The 15990-nt window shown below is 46.4% G+C and overlaps 1 protein-coding gene across 1 annotated transcript; it reads left to right on the forward strand.

Annotated features, from left to right (window-relative positions):
• Positions 1 to 685: 685 nt before the first annotated feature.
• Positions 686 to 11811, forward strand: LOC133417427 (zinc finger protein 391-like). The gene is made up of 5 exons (XM_061705215.1): positions 686 to 1062; positions 1345 to 1578; positions 3468 to 3719; positions 5737 to 6033; positions 10722 to 11811. Exons 1-5 carry the CDS (start codon positions 957 to 959, stop codon positions 11762 to 11764), a joined length of 1932 nt encoding a protein of 643 aa, XP_061561199.1. The 5' UTR covers positions 686 to 956; the 3' UTR covers positions 11765 to 11811.
• Positions 11812 to 15990: the final 4179 nt, after the last annotated feature.

The raw sequence follows: 15990 nt of genomic DNA on the forward strand, positions 1-15990 counted from the left end.
GATAAATTGTGCTTTTTACTGCACTGTGTAAACTGTCTGTCTGGTGTTTGTGTTTTTTATAGGCAGGGTTGTTTTTGTTTTTTTTATATATCCACCCTATGTGATATTTTGATAATAATAATAAATCAAATTTGAATCGCGCTTTTGTGTGGATGCAGCTTTGTGAAGCAGTCCCTCCGCGCAAGTTAGCGAAGACTAAATTCAGAAAAAGAACATCATCACAACAGTCGAACGTGGTGGTGGTGGTGGTAGTATGATGGTCTGGGGCTGCTTATTCATTCTGGACCTGGACAACTTACTGTGATCGACGGAACCGTGAATTCATGCCCAGGAAATCCTTAAGGACGATGTTCGGCCATCAGTTCGTGACCTCAAGCTGATTCTGTGTTGCAGGAAACTTTTATGCATCTTTTGTGTCCTTTCCCACACACGGCTGTATCAAGTCACTTTTGGTCTTCTTTTCCTTCAAGTGAATACATAATTCAACGTTTTATTGTTGTATTTAGAATACATGCTCGTTCACCAATTTGTGATCTATTAGCGGTTTTTTGTTGTTGTTGTTGCATTTATTCACGCTTTCGTGTCCGTCGCACGTAGTTTGTCCAAGTAGACTTGCCGTACGACTTCAAATGCAGCGATACAGGACTTCCGCATTTTTTATTTTATTTTTACGCTAGCACACGAGCGTCCCTAATTCTTCCTGAATTAGGACTGAACTCAGTGAAGCCTCGACACTGTTCGCCCGTTACTACTTTACTGGAGGAAGCTATCCTTAGTTAAATAGTCGTGTCCGGATAAACTCGCTTTGGTGCACGGCAAAGCTTCTAGTTTAGCTCCGCTAAGCCTGCTAGCCGTTCATAAAGAGCCTGAAGCCTTTGGTGGCAACACATCCTCAATCGAGTGTGAGCGTCAAGTGTTGTGATTGTCGTGTGAAAGCGTGTGCAAAAAAAAAAAGTATGAAAGAAGAAGAGCACGAGGAAGACATTTGTCGGACAAAAGAGGGCGAGCCACAACCGCTGGACGCTGTTTTCAAGCAGCCTCGTGAGGTGTTCCACACGGCAGGTTTGTGCACCTCCCCCCATTTCACTGGAGTTTTCTGAAGCTTGGGGGTTTGCGTTACATGCAGGAGACAGTTAAATTTCCCCAACAGAAATGCTTGTTGATGACGTCAAGGTCCCTTTTTCCCTGCGAACAGCGGGGGGGGGGGGTCCACTAGATTGTCCCGTTATATACATTCAAGAATATTGTAAACATTGTCAAAAACACGTGTAAGTGATAATATACAAGAACAAAGTCACGTTCGACTTGACTGAGCATTTGTGTTTGTTTCCTCGTGTCCTGCAGACGTCGGTGAACGCGAGCTTCACCTGGAGCATCGGGAGCCGGAGTCGCCCCGAATGAAAGAGGAAGAGCTGGAGGACGACATCGGCGAGTTTCCATTGACTGTCGTCGTGAAGAGTGAGGAAGAGGATGGAGGATCCCGATCACATGACCTCTCGGCTCCACGATCAGAGAGTGACGACGACGCGACGTCCCACTCTTCTGACACTGGTGATGAGGATGAGCGACACGATGAAGGTGAAAGGAGACGTCATACTGACAACAAACATGTCAAATGTTCTCACTGTGGCAATTATTTTTTTGACAAGTCATCATTGAAAAGACACTTAAGAACACACACTGGAGAAAAACCTTTCGCCTGCTTGGTTTGTGATAAACGATTCTCTTTAAAGGCAAATTTAACAAGGCACACAGGCACGCACACTGGGGAGAAACCTTTTGCATGCTTACTTTGTGCTAAAAGATTCTTTTTAAAGACAAATTTAATCAGGCACACGAGAACGCACACTGGAGAGAAACCTTTTGCCTGCTCAGTTTGCGGTAAAAGTTTCAATCAGAAGGGAGATCTCGTCATCCACACAAGAAGACACAATGGAGAAAAACCGTTTAGCTGCTCAGTTTGTGGTAAAACATTCTCTCGAAAAGAAAGTTTAACAATACACACAAGAACACACACTGGTGAGAAACCTTGTATTTGCTCAGTTTGCGGCTCAAGTTTCAGTGCACGTTCAAATTTGACTCATCACATGAAAACACACACTGGGGAGAAGTCCTATTCCTGCTCAATTTGTGGCAGAGGATTCTCCCGAAGGTCCACTTTGACAACGCACACAAGAACCCATGCTGAAGAAACACAATGAAGCCGCAGAAGAAACTCAAGTTGTGTTGGTCGTCATTGACTCCGGAATCACGAAACAGCGGAATCTCTGTTTACGAATTGGAATCCCGTGCTATTTTTTTTTTTTGGGTCGTCTGCAAAAAAAGGATTGAAACGGACACATGCAAGGATCCGTTGGGACGTCAGGGACATCATTGCCCCTCTGCTTATTTCTTTTTTTCTTTTCTCAAAGCTAGCCCTCAAAATGGCTCCCAAGAAAATGAAAACTGCGAGTGAACGTTTTATTAAGATGCCTAATTGTATTGTATTAAAAAGTAATTACACCCCTTGTTAAATTATGAATTAATTGTGGCTAATAACAGTTTTTTTTGGGGGGGGGGTACATTTTCACTCATCACACCCAAGCCTGTGCACGTCAAAGCTTCTCGGCCCAGTTTAGCTGCAATTAAGCCCCGCGAGCCGCTAACATGAAACGTCGCTCAGCAAGCGTGACGGTAAAGTGTTGCGAATGGTCGTGCGAAAATGTGTGAAAGAAGAAGAGTGCGAGGAGGAAATGTCCAAAGAGGAAGACCGGCCACGCAGCAGGTTTGTCGACTTCTTATACTCTCACTTGTTTAATGACTACTTTCCGGAGATGCTTGGACGTCTCATATATGCGAGTCATTAAAAAAAAATGTTAAAAAAAATGCAATCCCTGTACGAACTCGAGTATTCATGATTGGATGTGTACCTTATAAGGGGCGTGGCCTGGTGAGTGACGTCAGGGGTCGGAGTCGGGTGGAGCAGTTTTGTCCATGTGTGAGCTTCTGAGTGTGAGCAGTGGCTTACAGCATTTTTCACTTCGTTTCAGCAGCGGCTTACCGAAAGTTTCGGGGGTGCGCGGTATGTGGAGCGGAGAGTAAACATTTGGATCGTACCAACCAATCGCGATCAAGCTTATTGATGACTTCATCATGTGGACCTCAGTGTAAAAATGGCTTAGTGCCTGCCATCAAACATCAAACAGTCGCCAACCTCCCTGCTTTCACACTTGCTCGGAACTTGTTGAAACCGGTCCAGCATCTCATTGATCTCATCACGACTACTACTACTAGTATTATAAAAAAAAATTTTTTTTAAAAAAGCGCTCTCACACCTAAATTTTCCCTCTCGGGGTCCAAAAAGGATATGGTAACGTTGGCAAAAGATGGATAAACACTAATACACAACAGCTAATGTGACAACACGAGACGCCACTCAGCACATTTTGTCTTGACCAAATCACGTGTGTTTGTCTGGTGCTCTGCAGACGTCACGGAAGGAGATCTTTGTCCTGAGCAGCAGGAGCCACAAACCGCCCGCATCGAAGAGGAGGAGCCACATTTATCCCAATTTAAAGAGGAAGCGCGAAAGGATGACGTCACCCATTTTCCATCGACCAGTGTCCTTGCGAAGACCGAAGAAGGTGATGGAGACCACTGCGGAGGATCGCAGCCGGACGGCCTCTCGGCGCCACTATCAGACAGTGACGACATGACGTCGCACGACAAAAGTTGTAAAGGTGATACAAAGTGTCACACTGATAACAAACGTGTGAAATGTTCTCGCCGTGACGAAACGTTTGACAACAAGTCAGCGTTGAAAGCGCATAGAAGAGCCCACACCGGGACGAAACCTTTTGCCTGCTTGGTTTGTGGGAAAAGATTCTCTTTGAAGGCAAATTTCACAAAGCACACAAGAACACACACTGGAGAAAAACCTTTTGTCTGTTCAGTTTGTGACAAAAGATTCTCTGTCAAGACAAATTTAACAATGCACACACGAAGACACACTGGTGAGAAACCTTACGCTTGCTCAGTTTGCAGTAAAAGATTTACTCAAAGATGCTCTTTGACGGTACACAAAAGAACACACACTGGGAATAAACCCTTTGGCTGCTCAGTTTGTGGCAAAAGATTCTCTGACAAGACAAACTTCACAACTCACGCAAGAATACACACTGGGGAAAAACCTTTTGCCTGCTCCGTTTGCGGTAAAAAGTTCTCGGACAGGACAAATTTAACAAAGCACACAAAAACGCACACTGGTGAGAAACCATTTGCCTGCTCAGTTTGCAATAAAAGATTCATTCAAAGGGGAGATTTAAGAATGCATGCAAGAACACACACAGGAGAAAAACCTTTTGCCTGCTTAGTTTGTGAGAAACGATTTTTAAGAAAGGCGGATTTAGTAGTACACTCAAGAACACACACTGGAGATAAACCATTCCGTTGAAGTTAGTGTCATGAAAGACTCTTTCAGAAGTATCCGTTTAAGAGTTACATGTGTGCTCGTGGAGAAGAGCAGCTGTCAATAACGCTGCGGAATAAACGGAAGAAACTGAGGCTGTGTTGGGAATCATTGAATCCTTCGCGGCTCCTGAATCGGCAGACAGATGAACTGAGGTTTACAAATGACCTGATTTGACAAAAAAGGTTCGGTTTGTGTACTGAAATATGTTGTGATGAATGCCGGGCGGTTTCGTGCAGCAGTTAATCTTGTTTACATAACAGATAAGTATACACTGCATGCATGAGGGTGCGGTCAGGAAACCCTCGTAGTATAACTGCGAATGTAGCCATGTCTTCATATATTTATCGTACGAATGGATTCCACTGAAGTGTCTTGTCCCTAACCCGTGTCTTGCATTCCCCCAAATGAATATATCATTCAACGTTTTCCAATTTGGAACGCTTCGTCGCTTCCTGTCGCGATATGAGCGACTTTCACGTAGTTTGTCCGAGTAGACTTGCCGTACTGCTTCCAATGCAACTATACTTCCGTATACAATTTTTTTTATTTTTTTTACTCTTCACTAAATATGTCTTCCTGAATTAGCGCTGCGCGTACTGAACCATCGAAACTGTACGTACGTCGCTACTTTATTCCACTAAAACACCATTAGTTGAATATTCGTGTCCGGATAAACTCTTTTCAGTGAACGTTGAAGCTCCTCAAGCGAGTCGAGCTTAGCTTAGCTTGCTAGCCTTGCTAGCCGCTAACAAAGAGACGCCCGTTTCTTTTGTCAGCAACGCATCGCTCAGCAGAGATCAAGTGTGACGGTAAAGTGCTGCGATTGTCGCGTGGGGGAAAATGTGCGCAGAACGTGTGAAGGAAGAAGAGTACGAGGCGGAAATTTCCCGGGCAAAAGAGAAGGAACGAAAACGACGGGAGGCTGTTTGCAAGCAGCCTGGAGATGGGTTCCACGCAGCAGGTTGGTGCACTTCCGACAGAGGTGGAAGTTAAGTCACGTTTTGTGAAAGTCATTTCATAAACATTCCTGTTTATTTCGTGGGGTTTTTTTTGAACGACTGACACATTTACACGTATTTTCTTGCACATTTTAAAATATCGTGCACCCCATTCGTCCCCAAGCTGACGAGCTTAATTGGTTCTGTAACTCTGAATACTTTTCTATCAAATCAGCTTCCATTGAAATTACAATAGCATTAATTAAACATTGTTTTGTTTTCATTGAAGAAAACCTGAATTTTAGACATCTACATACCGTGTATGTTTTGTCTTCTTGTGTCCTGCAGACCTCAGTGAAGAAGATCTTCGTCCCGAGCAGCAGGAACCAGAGTGCGCCCACTTCAAGGAGGAGGAGGGGGAGCCTTGGCCTCCTCACCTGAAAGATGAAGAGCAGGAGGATGACATCACCAAGTTGCCATTGACCGGTGTCATGGTGAAGAGTGAAGAAGGTGACGGCGACCGCTGTGGAGGAGCCCAATCGGACAGACTCGCCGCTCCACGTTCAGATCGTGACAGCATAACGTCACACTCATCTGACAATGACAATGATGATGAGAATGATGATGAGGAGGAAGACTCGAAAGGTGAAATGGCACATCACGTAGACAAAAAATGCTTCAAATGTTCTCACTGTGGCAAACGTTTTTCCAACAAGTTCTCGCTGAACAGACACACAAAAACACACACTGGAGAAAAACCTTATGCTTGCTTAGTTTGTGGGAAAAGATTCTCTTTAAAAGCGGGTTTAACAACGCACACAAGAAGCAGACACAATGGAGAAAAACCTTTTGCCTGCTTGGTTTGTGGTAAAAGATTCTTTTTAAAGACAGGTTTAACAAGGCACACAAGAACACACACCGGAGAAAAACCTTTTGCTTGCTTAGTTTGTGGTAAAAGATTTTCTGTAAAGGCAAATTTAACAACACACACAAGAAGCAGACACAATGGAGAAAAATCTTTTGCCTGCTTAGTTTGTGGTAAAAGATTCTTTTTAAAGACAGGTTTAACAACGCACACAAGGACACACACTGGGGAGAAACCTTTTGTCTGCTCAATTTGTGGGAAAAGATTCAGTCAGAATGGAGATTTAAACATACATACGAGAACGCATACAGGAGAGAAACCTTTCGCTTGCTCAGTTTGCGGTGAAAGATTCTCTTTGAAGGCAAATTTAACAACGCACACAAGAAGACACAATGGAGAAAAACCTTTTGCCTGCTCTGTGTGTGGTAAACGATTTATTGACAAGGGAGAGTTAATAATCCACACAAGATCCCACACGGGAGAAAAACATTTTGCCTGCTCAGTCTGTGGTAAAAGATTCTCGAAAAATGCAAGTTTAACAATGCATACAAGAACACACACTGGCGAGAAACCTTGTACCTGCTCAGTTTGCGGCTCAAGTTTCAGTGCACGTTCAAATTTGACTCAACACATGAAAAGACACACTGGGGAGAAGCCCTATTCCTGCACACTTTGTGGCAGAGGATTCTCTCGAAGGTCAACTCTGACAACGCACACAAGAACACATGCTGAAGAAACAGAAAAGCGTGCTGGTGAGAAGCGCAAATGAAAACTGCTCGTGATATTGTTATTAGAATGCCTCATTGTATTATTGTTGACATAAAGGAATCTTCCTGAATACAAGTGACAAGTTGAAGAAATATTGTGGTTGAGACTATATTTGCACAGCACTGACAAAATTAGTGTTTGTTGTCCAAGATGGCGGCCCGCATTGGCTCGCGACATTTACGGCCTTTGGGGGGGAAAAAAAACAAACAACCACAGTTGTAAGAAAGCGCTGCCAATTGCTGTGACATCACGCAGTGGAAAACAACACCCACGCGCCAACCATTCACCTCATCGGCATCCGGTTGGACCGCCGAGGTGGTTCACGTAAGAGGCCAAAGGTGGTTTATTCGAGTCCTGAAACGGTTGCTGCCTATGACGTCAAATGTCACGCGAGCCAGCACCACCCAAAACGGTTCTTCACTTCTACACTTGACATGTGGCGTCTCCCTGACTTCCATAACATCACTGATGCCACCTGATTCTGAGTGCTTTGTTTGCATTCGCATTGCGTAGAAGCTAGTTTTGTTTTTCGTGTCGCTATTTTCCATCCATCTATTTTCTTCGGCTTATCCGACGTCGGGTCGCGGGGGCAGCGCTTTGGGCAGGGCGGCCCGGACCTCCCCCTCCCCCCGGCCCCTTCGTGCAGCTCTTCCGGGGGGATCCCGAGCCGTTCCCAGGCCTGCCGAGAGACGAATTATTTATATTTACCTTTAAAGACAAACCTGCAGTCTTTTGTGTGTGTGTTTCTTTTTTTTAAGAAAATAAACCTAAAGTTTGGGAAAAGTGCCAACATTTATAGTTTGATTTATTATACATGGTGAAGTCAAATTTTAGGAAGCAGGTAACAAATGCTATTTGGGAAGCGTTCCATATATCATAGATAAAAATTGTTAATCATTCAGGTATCCGATTATCTGCGGATTGGCAAAGTTCGTCGCAATTGGCTTGCCGTACGACATCTGCAGCAGCTTTACTTCCGTGTAGGTGTTTTCACGTGACCACACGCGCTTCACGAAATAAATCAATCGACTTGAATTTGTGCTGAACGTCCTGACGCCTCCACACAGTAAAGTACTCAGTACTTTACGCAACTCAAAACAGTATTCACGAAATCTTCGTTTCCAGATCAACTTCGTCTCGGTGCACGTTGGAACCTCTCGAACTAGCCTAGCTTAGCTTGCTAGCCGCTAGCAACGCGACGCGTTTTGTTCGCGACACGTCGCCAAGCGGAGGTCAAGTGCGGGTTTTCACTGTGCAAATGTGTGCAATGAGTCTGAGACAAGAAGCTCAATTGGAGGAACTTTCTGGAACAAAAGAGGAGGACGAGCGACGTCAATTGCTGCCTCGAGTTGTGTTACACACAGCAGGTTTGTTCACTTCACACTCTCACTGCTTTCGTATTTAATTGCTTTCTATTGTGTGGCGAAATCACTGCGTGGAAGCGGCGAGGCCGAAAACCCACATTGAATGCCCGTGACCTTCGATCCCTCAGGCGGCACTGCATCAAAAACCAACATCAAAGTGTAAAGGATATCACCGCGTGGGCTCAGGAACACTTCAGAAAACCAATGACAGTAAATACAGTTTGGCACTACATCCGTAAGTGCAACTTGAAACGTCTTTTTCATGGACGCCCCTGCTTATTTCAGCAAGACAATGCCAAACCGCATTCTGGACGTGTTACAACAGCGTGGCTTTGTAGTAAAAGAGTGCGGGCCTGCCTGCAGTCCAGACAGAGTTTTACTACATTGTCATGTTGTAAAAGAGTGTGGCCTGCCTGCAGTCCAGACCTGTCTCCCATTGAAAATGCGTGGCGCATTATGAAGTGTAAAATACAACAACGGAGACCCCGGACCGTTGAACAACTGAAGCTATACATCGAGCAAGAATGGGAAAGAATTCCACCGACAAAGCTTCAACAATTAGTGTTCTCAGTTCCCAAACGTTTATTGAATGTTGTTCAAAGAAAAGGTTGCAGCCACAAAATTCTAACGTCATGATTATTTGCTAAAAACAATCAAGTTTGTCAGTTTGAACATGAAATATCTTGTCTTTGTAGTGTATACAATTAAATATAGGTTGAACATGATTTACAAATCATTGTATTCTGTTTTTTATGTTTAACACAATGTCCCAACTTCATTGGAATTGGGGTTGTATAATGTCATTCGTGGCTATGCCCCACAGGTAGGATGTGACCTAGAGGTGAAAGAGAAATTCTGGAAGGAGCTAGACAAAGTAGTTCTGAGCATCCCAGACAGAGAGAGTCGTGATTGGTGCAGATTGTAATGGACATGTTGGTGAAGGAAATAGGGGTGATGAATAAGTGATGGGTAAGTACGGCATCCAGGAAAGGAACTTGGAGGGACAAGATGGTGGTAGACTTTGCAACAAGGATGCAAATGGCTGAAGTGAACACTTTCTTCCAGAAGAGGCAGGAACATAGGGTGACCTACTAGAGCGGAGGTAGAAGCACCCAGGTGGATTAAATTTTGTGCAGACGATGTCATCTGCAGTAGGTTACCGACTGGAAGGTAGTGGTAGGGGAGAGTGTGGCTAGACAGCATAGGCTGGTGGTGTGTAAGAGGACTCTGGTGGTGGGGAGGAAGATTAGGAAGACAAAGGCAGAGGAGAGAACCATGTGGTGGAAGCTGAGACAGGACGAGTGTTGTGCAGCTTTTCGGGAAGAGGTGAGACAGGCTCTCGGTGGACGGGAGGAGCTTCCAGAAGACTGGACCACTGCAGCCAAGGTGATCAGAGAGGCAGGCAGGAGAGTACTTGGTGTATCTTCTGGCAGGAAAGGAGAGAAGGAGACTTGGAACCTCACAGTACAGGAAATCATACAAGGAAAGAGGTTAGCTAAGAAGAAGTGGGACACACAGAGGACCGAAGAGAGGCGAAAGGAATACATTGTGATGCGACACAGGGCAAAGGTCGATGTGGCAAAGGCCAAACAAGAAGCATATGACGCATGCATGCATGGTTATCGTACCGTCAGAATCTGATACCGGCCCATGTCCACCCTTGTGAAACCGAATGAAATTCCATTTGGATTCGGCTTGTTTGTTCCGATTGAGGTGTTTTTATGGAGCATTTTCATTCGAAACCGGTTCTAATCGTAATAGAAGGCTCCACTTAAACCCCACCTGTGGAACAGAGAACACTTCCAATTTTGTGTCAAACAACAAAACTATTCGATCAGCTGAAAATGATGTGATAGGCCCCGATTTCCAATCACATGACAAAGTGAAATTTTGAAGTCTTGCTGTGTTTACGATCCAGCTGGTACGCGGCCATTTTATACGTCACTGTCGAGAAGATAAAAAAGACTTCACAAAGGAAACATCGTTCGGTTCCTCGAGTACAGCTCCTCCGTGGAGACTCTTCGATGCTCGATCCTGGATGGGCATTCAAGAAAATTGAATTTAGGGGTGTAAGAACAGGAACAAGGACCATTGAAGTTAAATTCTAATTCAATTTTTTGAGTTGATAACACGTACCTTGATTTTATTCAAAAGGAGTATTTTATTTTGTTGAAATTTTTTTAGTCAGTACTTTCATTTTATTTCCTTCTTTTAGTTGCCGTTACATCTGACTTTCCCTTCTTATCTTAAAACATTGCCAAAACACATAAACAATAATACCCACATGAAAGTTACAACATGACACCAAACCAACTGTGTCTTCTTGTGTCCTGCAGACATCAGTGACCATCTTCGTCCCGAGCAGCAGAAGCCAGAGCGCCCTCGTCGGGAAGAAGAGGAGGAGCCAGTGCGCCCACTCATTAAAGAGGAAGAGCAGGCAAACGACATCGCCGAGGTTCCGTTGACCGGCGTCATTGTGAAGAGTGAAGAAGCTGATGGAGGAGCCCAATCAGATCGTGACAACTTAATGTCCCACTCCCACGAAACTGATGATGAGGACGATGTGACATGTCACACTAACGACAAAAGCGTGAAATGTTCTGAGTGTGACAAAACGTTTTACAACAGGTCATTGTTAAAAATACACACACGAACGCACACCGGAGAAAAACCGTTTGCCTGCTTGGTTTGTGGGAAAAAATTCTCACGAAAGGAAAATTTGAACATACATACAAGAACACACACTGGGGAAAAACCTTTTGTCTGTGCAGATTGTGGTAAAACATTTTCTGTGAAGACAAGTTTAACAACGCACGCAAGAACACACACTGGTGAGAAACCTTTTGCCTGCTCAGTTTGTGGTCAAAGATTCGCTCAAAGATGCACTTTGACAGCACACACAAGAACACACACTGGTGAAAAACCTTTCGCCTGTTCAGTTTGTCATAAAAGATTCTCAAAAAATACAAATTTAACAGCACACAGTAGAACACACACTGGTGGGAAACCTTTTGCTTGCTCAGTTTGTGGTAAAAGGTTCTCTTTAAAGACAAACCTAATCATGCACACAAGAACACACACTGGAGAAAAACCTTTTGCCTGTTCAGTTTGTGATAAAAGATTCTCGAGAGAGGGAGGTTTAAGCATTCACAAAAGAACACATGCTGGAGAGAAACGGTTTGCGTGCTCAGTTTGTGGAAAAAGATTCTCTCGAAAGGGAGCTGTAAGAATTCACAAAAGAACACACACCGGTGAGAAACCTTTTGTCTGCTCAGTCTGTGGCTTCCGTTTTATTGATCGTTCAGGATTGGTTAAACACATGAAAACACATTCTGGAAACCATATTCCTGTTCGTCTTGTGGCAAAACATTCTCTATGAAGACAATGAAGTGATGCCTTGGGCTCTTGTAAATAAAGAAGGATATCATCTGTGTCAAGATTGATTTTGTGTTCTGACATACAGTAGGAGTACAGATCCCTTTAATGTTAGTGTTCTGCCGGGCTGCGAGTGCCAGCGGTTCGATAAATAGTGCGAATAGCAGGGGCAAGAGGGAGCGTCCGTGTCTAGTTCCTCTTTGTAAAGTGAAACTTTGTGACGTGATCCCATTTGTGGTGACAGTTGCGTTTGAATGAGTTGTATAACGTCGCGATCCAGTCAACAGATGAGTCACCGAAGCCAAATTTGTCAAGTACGTCAAAAAGAAAAGATCAGTTAACTTTGTCAAAAGACAATCGTTTTTCGGTTATTACGCTGAGACATACTTATTAGGTTTATCAGTCGCCTGACGTTGTTGGAGCTCCGTCCTTTAATGAAACCTGTTTGGTCAGAACGTGTTAACGACTGGAGAATATTTTCTAGTCTGTTGGCTAAAGCCTAAGATATGATGTTGCTGTTCATATTAATTAGTGTTAGAATACCCTACCCCTCCTTGAGCCGTCACCTTATCGCGGTGGAGGGGTTTATGTGTCCCAATGATCCTAGGAGCTAAGTTGTCTGTGGCTTTATGCCCCTGGCAGGGTCACCCATGGCAAACAGGTCCTAGGTGAGGGACTAGACAAAGCACGGCTCAAAGACCCCTTATGAAGAAGACAAATTATGGACTCAGGTTTCCCTTGCCTGGACGCGGGTCACCGGGGCCCCCCTCTGGAGCCAGGCCTGGAGTTGGGCTCGAAGGAGAGCGCCTGGTGGCCGGGCCTGCACCCATGGAGCTGGCCGGGCACAGCCGAGAGGGTAACATGGGTCCCCCTTCCCATTGGCTCACCACCTGTGGGAGGGGCCATAGGGGTCGGGAGCAGTGCGAGCTGGTCGGTGGCCGAAGGCGATCCGATCCCCGGCTACAGAAGCTGGCTCTAGGGACGTGGAATGTCACCTCTGGCAGGAAGGAGCCCGAGCTGGTGTGTGAGGTCGAGAAGTTCCGACTAGATATAGTCGGACTCGCCTCCACGCAAAGCTTGGGCTCTGGTACCAGTCCTCTCGAGAGGGGTTGGACTCTCTTCCACTCTGGAGTTGCCCACGGTGAGAGGCGCCGAGCAGGTGTGGGTATACTTATTGCTCCCCGGCTCGGCGCTTGTAAGTTGGGGTTCACCCCGGTGGACGAGAGGGTAGCCTCCCTCCGCCTTCGGGTGGGGGGACGGGTCCTGACTGCTGTTTGTGCCTATGCACCAAACACCAGTTCAGAGTACCCACCCTTTTTGGAGTCCTTGGAGGGGGTGCTGGAGAGCGCTCCTGCTGGGGACTCCATCGTTCTGCTGGGGGACTTCAATGCTCACGTGGGCAATGACAGTGAGACCTGGAAGGGCATGACTGGGAGCAACAGCCCCCCCGATCAGAACCCGAGTGGTGTTCTGTTATTGGACTTCTGTGCTCATCACGGATTGTCCATAACTAACACCATGTTCAAGCATAACGGTGTCCACACGTGCACTTGGCACCAGGACACCATAGGTCGCAGTTCGATGATTGACTATGTGGTCGTGTCATCGGACTTGCGGCCGCATGTCCTGGACACTCGGGTAAAGAGAGGGGCGGAGCTGTCAACTGATCAACACCTGTTGGTGAGTTGGCTCCGATGGTGGGGGAAGATGCCGGTCCAACGTGGCAGGAGTTCGGTGAGGCCATGGAGAAAGACTTCCGAACGGCTTCGAAGAAATTCGAAGCCTCAAGGCTCTGGATGTTGTAGGGCTGTCCTGGTTGACACGCCTCTGCAACATCGCGTGGACATCGGGGACAGTGCCTCTGGATTGGCAGACTGGGGTGGTGGTCCCCCTTTTTAAGAAGGGGGACCGGAGGGTGTGTTCCAACTACAGGGGGATCACACTCCTGAGCCTCCCTGGTAAGGTCTATTCAGGTGTGCTGGAGAGGAGGGTCCGTCGGGAAGTTGAATCCCAAATTCAGGGAGTGCAGTGTGGTTTCCGTCTTGGCCGTGGAACAGTGGACCAGCTCTACACCCTTGGCAGGGTCCTCGAGGGTGCATGGGAGTTCGCCCAACCAGTCTACATGTTTTTTGTGGACTTGGAGAAGGCGTTCGACCGTGTCCCTCGGGTGGTCCTGTGGGGGGTGCTTCGGGAGTATGGGGTACCGAACCCCCTGATACGGGCTGTTCGGTCCCTGTACGACCGGAGTCAGAGTTTGTTCCACATATCCGGCAGTAAGTCGGACTCGTTTCCGGTGAGGGTTGGACTCTGCCAAGGCTGCCCTTTGTCACCGATTCTGTTCATAACTTTTATGGACAGAATTTCTCGGCGCGGCCGAGGCGTAGAGGGGGTCCGGTTCGGTGGCCTCAGTATTGCATCTCTGCTTTTTGCAGATGATGTGGTTCTGTTGGCTTCATCAAACTGTGACATCCAACTCTCATTGGAGCAGTTCGCAGCCGAGTGTGAAGCGGCTGGGATGAGAATCAGCACCTCCAAATCTGAGACCATGGCCCTCAGTCGGAAAAGGGTGGCATGCCCTCTCCAGGTCGGGGATGAGATCCTGCCCCAAGTGGAGGAGTTCAAGTATCTTGGGGTCTTGTTCACGAGTGAGGGAAGAATGGAACGGGAGATCGACAGGCGGATCGGTGCAGCGTCTGCGGTGATGCGGACTTTGTATCGATCCGTTTTGGTAAAGAAGGGGCTAAACCGAAAGGCGAAGCTCTCGATTTACCGTTCAATCTACGTTCCTACCCTCACCTATGGTCACGAGCTGTGGGTCGTGATCGAAAGAACAAGATCCCGGATACAAGCGGCCGAAATGAGTTTCCTCCGCAGGGTGTCCGGGCTCTCCCTTAGAGATAGGGTGAGAAGCTCGGTCATCCGGGAGGATCTCAGAGTAGAGCCGTTGCTCCTTCACATCGAGAGGAGCCAGATGAGGTGGCTGGGGCATCTGATTCGGATGCCTCCCGGACGCCTCCCCGGTGAGGTGTTTCGGGCACGACCCACCGGGAGGAGACCCCGGGGACGACCCAGGACACGCTGGAGAGACTCCATCCTTCGGCTGGCCTGGGAACGCCTCGGGATCCCCCCAGAAGAGCTGGATGAAGTGGCTGGTGAAAGGGAAGTCTGGGCGTCCCTGCTAAAGTTACTTCCCCCGCGACCCGACCTCGGATAAGCGGTAGAAGATGGATGGATGGATAGAATACACTACAAAGACAAGATATTTAATGTTCTAACTGATAAAATTGATTGTTTTTAGCAAATAATCATGAACTTGGAATTTTATGGCACATTCCAAAAAAGCTGGCACAGGTGGCAAAAAAGACGGAGAAAGTTGAGGAATGCTCATCAAACACCTGTTTGGAACATCCCACAGGTGAACAGGCTCATTGGGAACAGGCGGGTGTCATGATTGGGTAGAAAAGGAGCCTCCCTGAATTGACAAGTTATGTTCATTCACAAGCAAAGATGGGGTGAGATACACCTCTTTGTGAACAAGTGCATGAGAAAAACTTAAAACTCTACTATGCAAAGCAAAAGCCATTCATCAGCAACACCCAGAAACGCCGCCGGCTTCTCTGGGCCGAGCTCCTCTAAGATGGACCGATGGAAAGTGGAAAAGTGTTCTCTGGTCCGACGAGTCCACATTTCAAATTGTTTTTGGAAATTGTGGAAGTGGTGTCCTCCGGGCCAAAGGGGAAAAGAACCATTCGGACTGTTATGGACGCAAAGTTCAAAAGCCAGCATCTGTGATGGTATGGGGCTGTGTTAGTACCAATGGCATGGGTAACTTACACATCTGTGAAGGCACCATTAATGTCGGGCCAATTATATATTACTCGTGCACTCACTGTAGTAGTCTCACCAAGCTGCACTATTTGCATATCTGTTGGTGACCAATACTGGCCACTCATGCCAGAGTCGCATCTGCTCCATTTGCACACTGATTGAGGAGTATCTGCCACATTTGCACAATCAACATTGTCCCAGATTATCGCACTCCTCGTCACTTTAAACCGCATACACTCCTTGAAGTCTCAGCGCCCTTTGCACAATGGTAATTGCAGCGGACTATTGCAATATTAGTCGTTCGAACTGCTCTAAGTGTTAGAGGACTCTGCATCTTTTGCACAATTGTCAAAAAAAAAATAATAATAATAATAATAATAATAATGTACCGGCATTACCAGA

The sequence above is a fragment of the Phycodurus eques genome, chromosome 2 (assembly GCF_024500275.1).
Source record: "Phycodurus eques isolate BA_2022a chromosome 2, UOR_Pequ_1.1, whole genome shotgun sequence".
Taxonomy (NCBI): domain Eukaryota; kingdom Metazoa; phylum Chordata; class Actinopteri; order Syngnathiformes; family Syngnathidae; genus Phycodurus; species Phycodurus eques.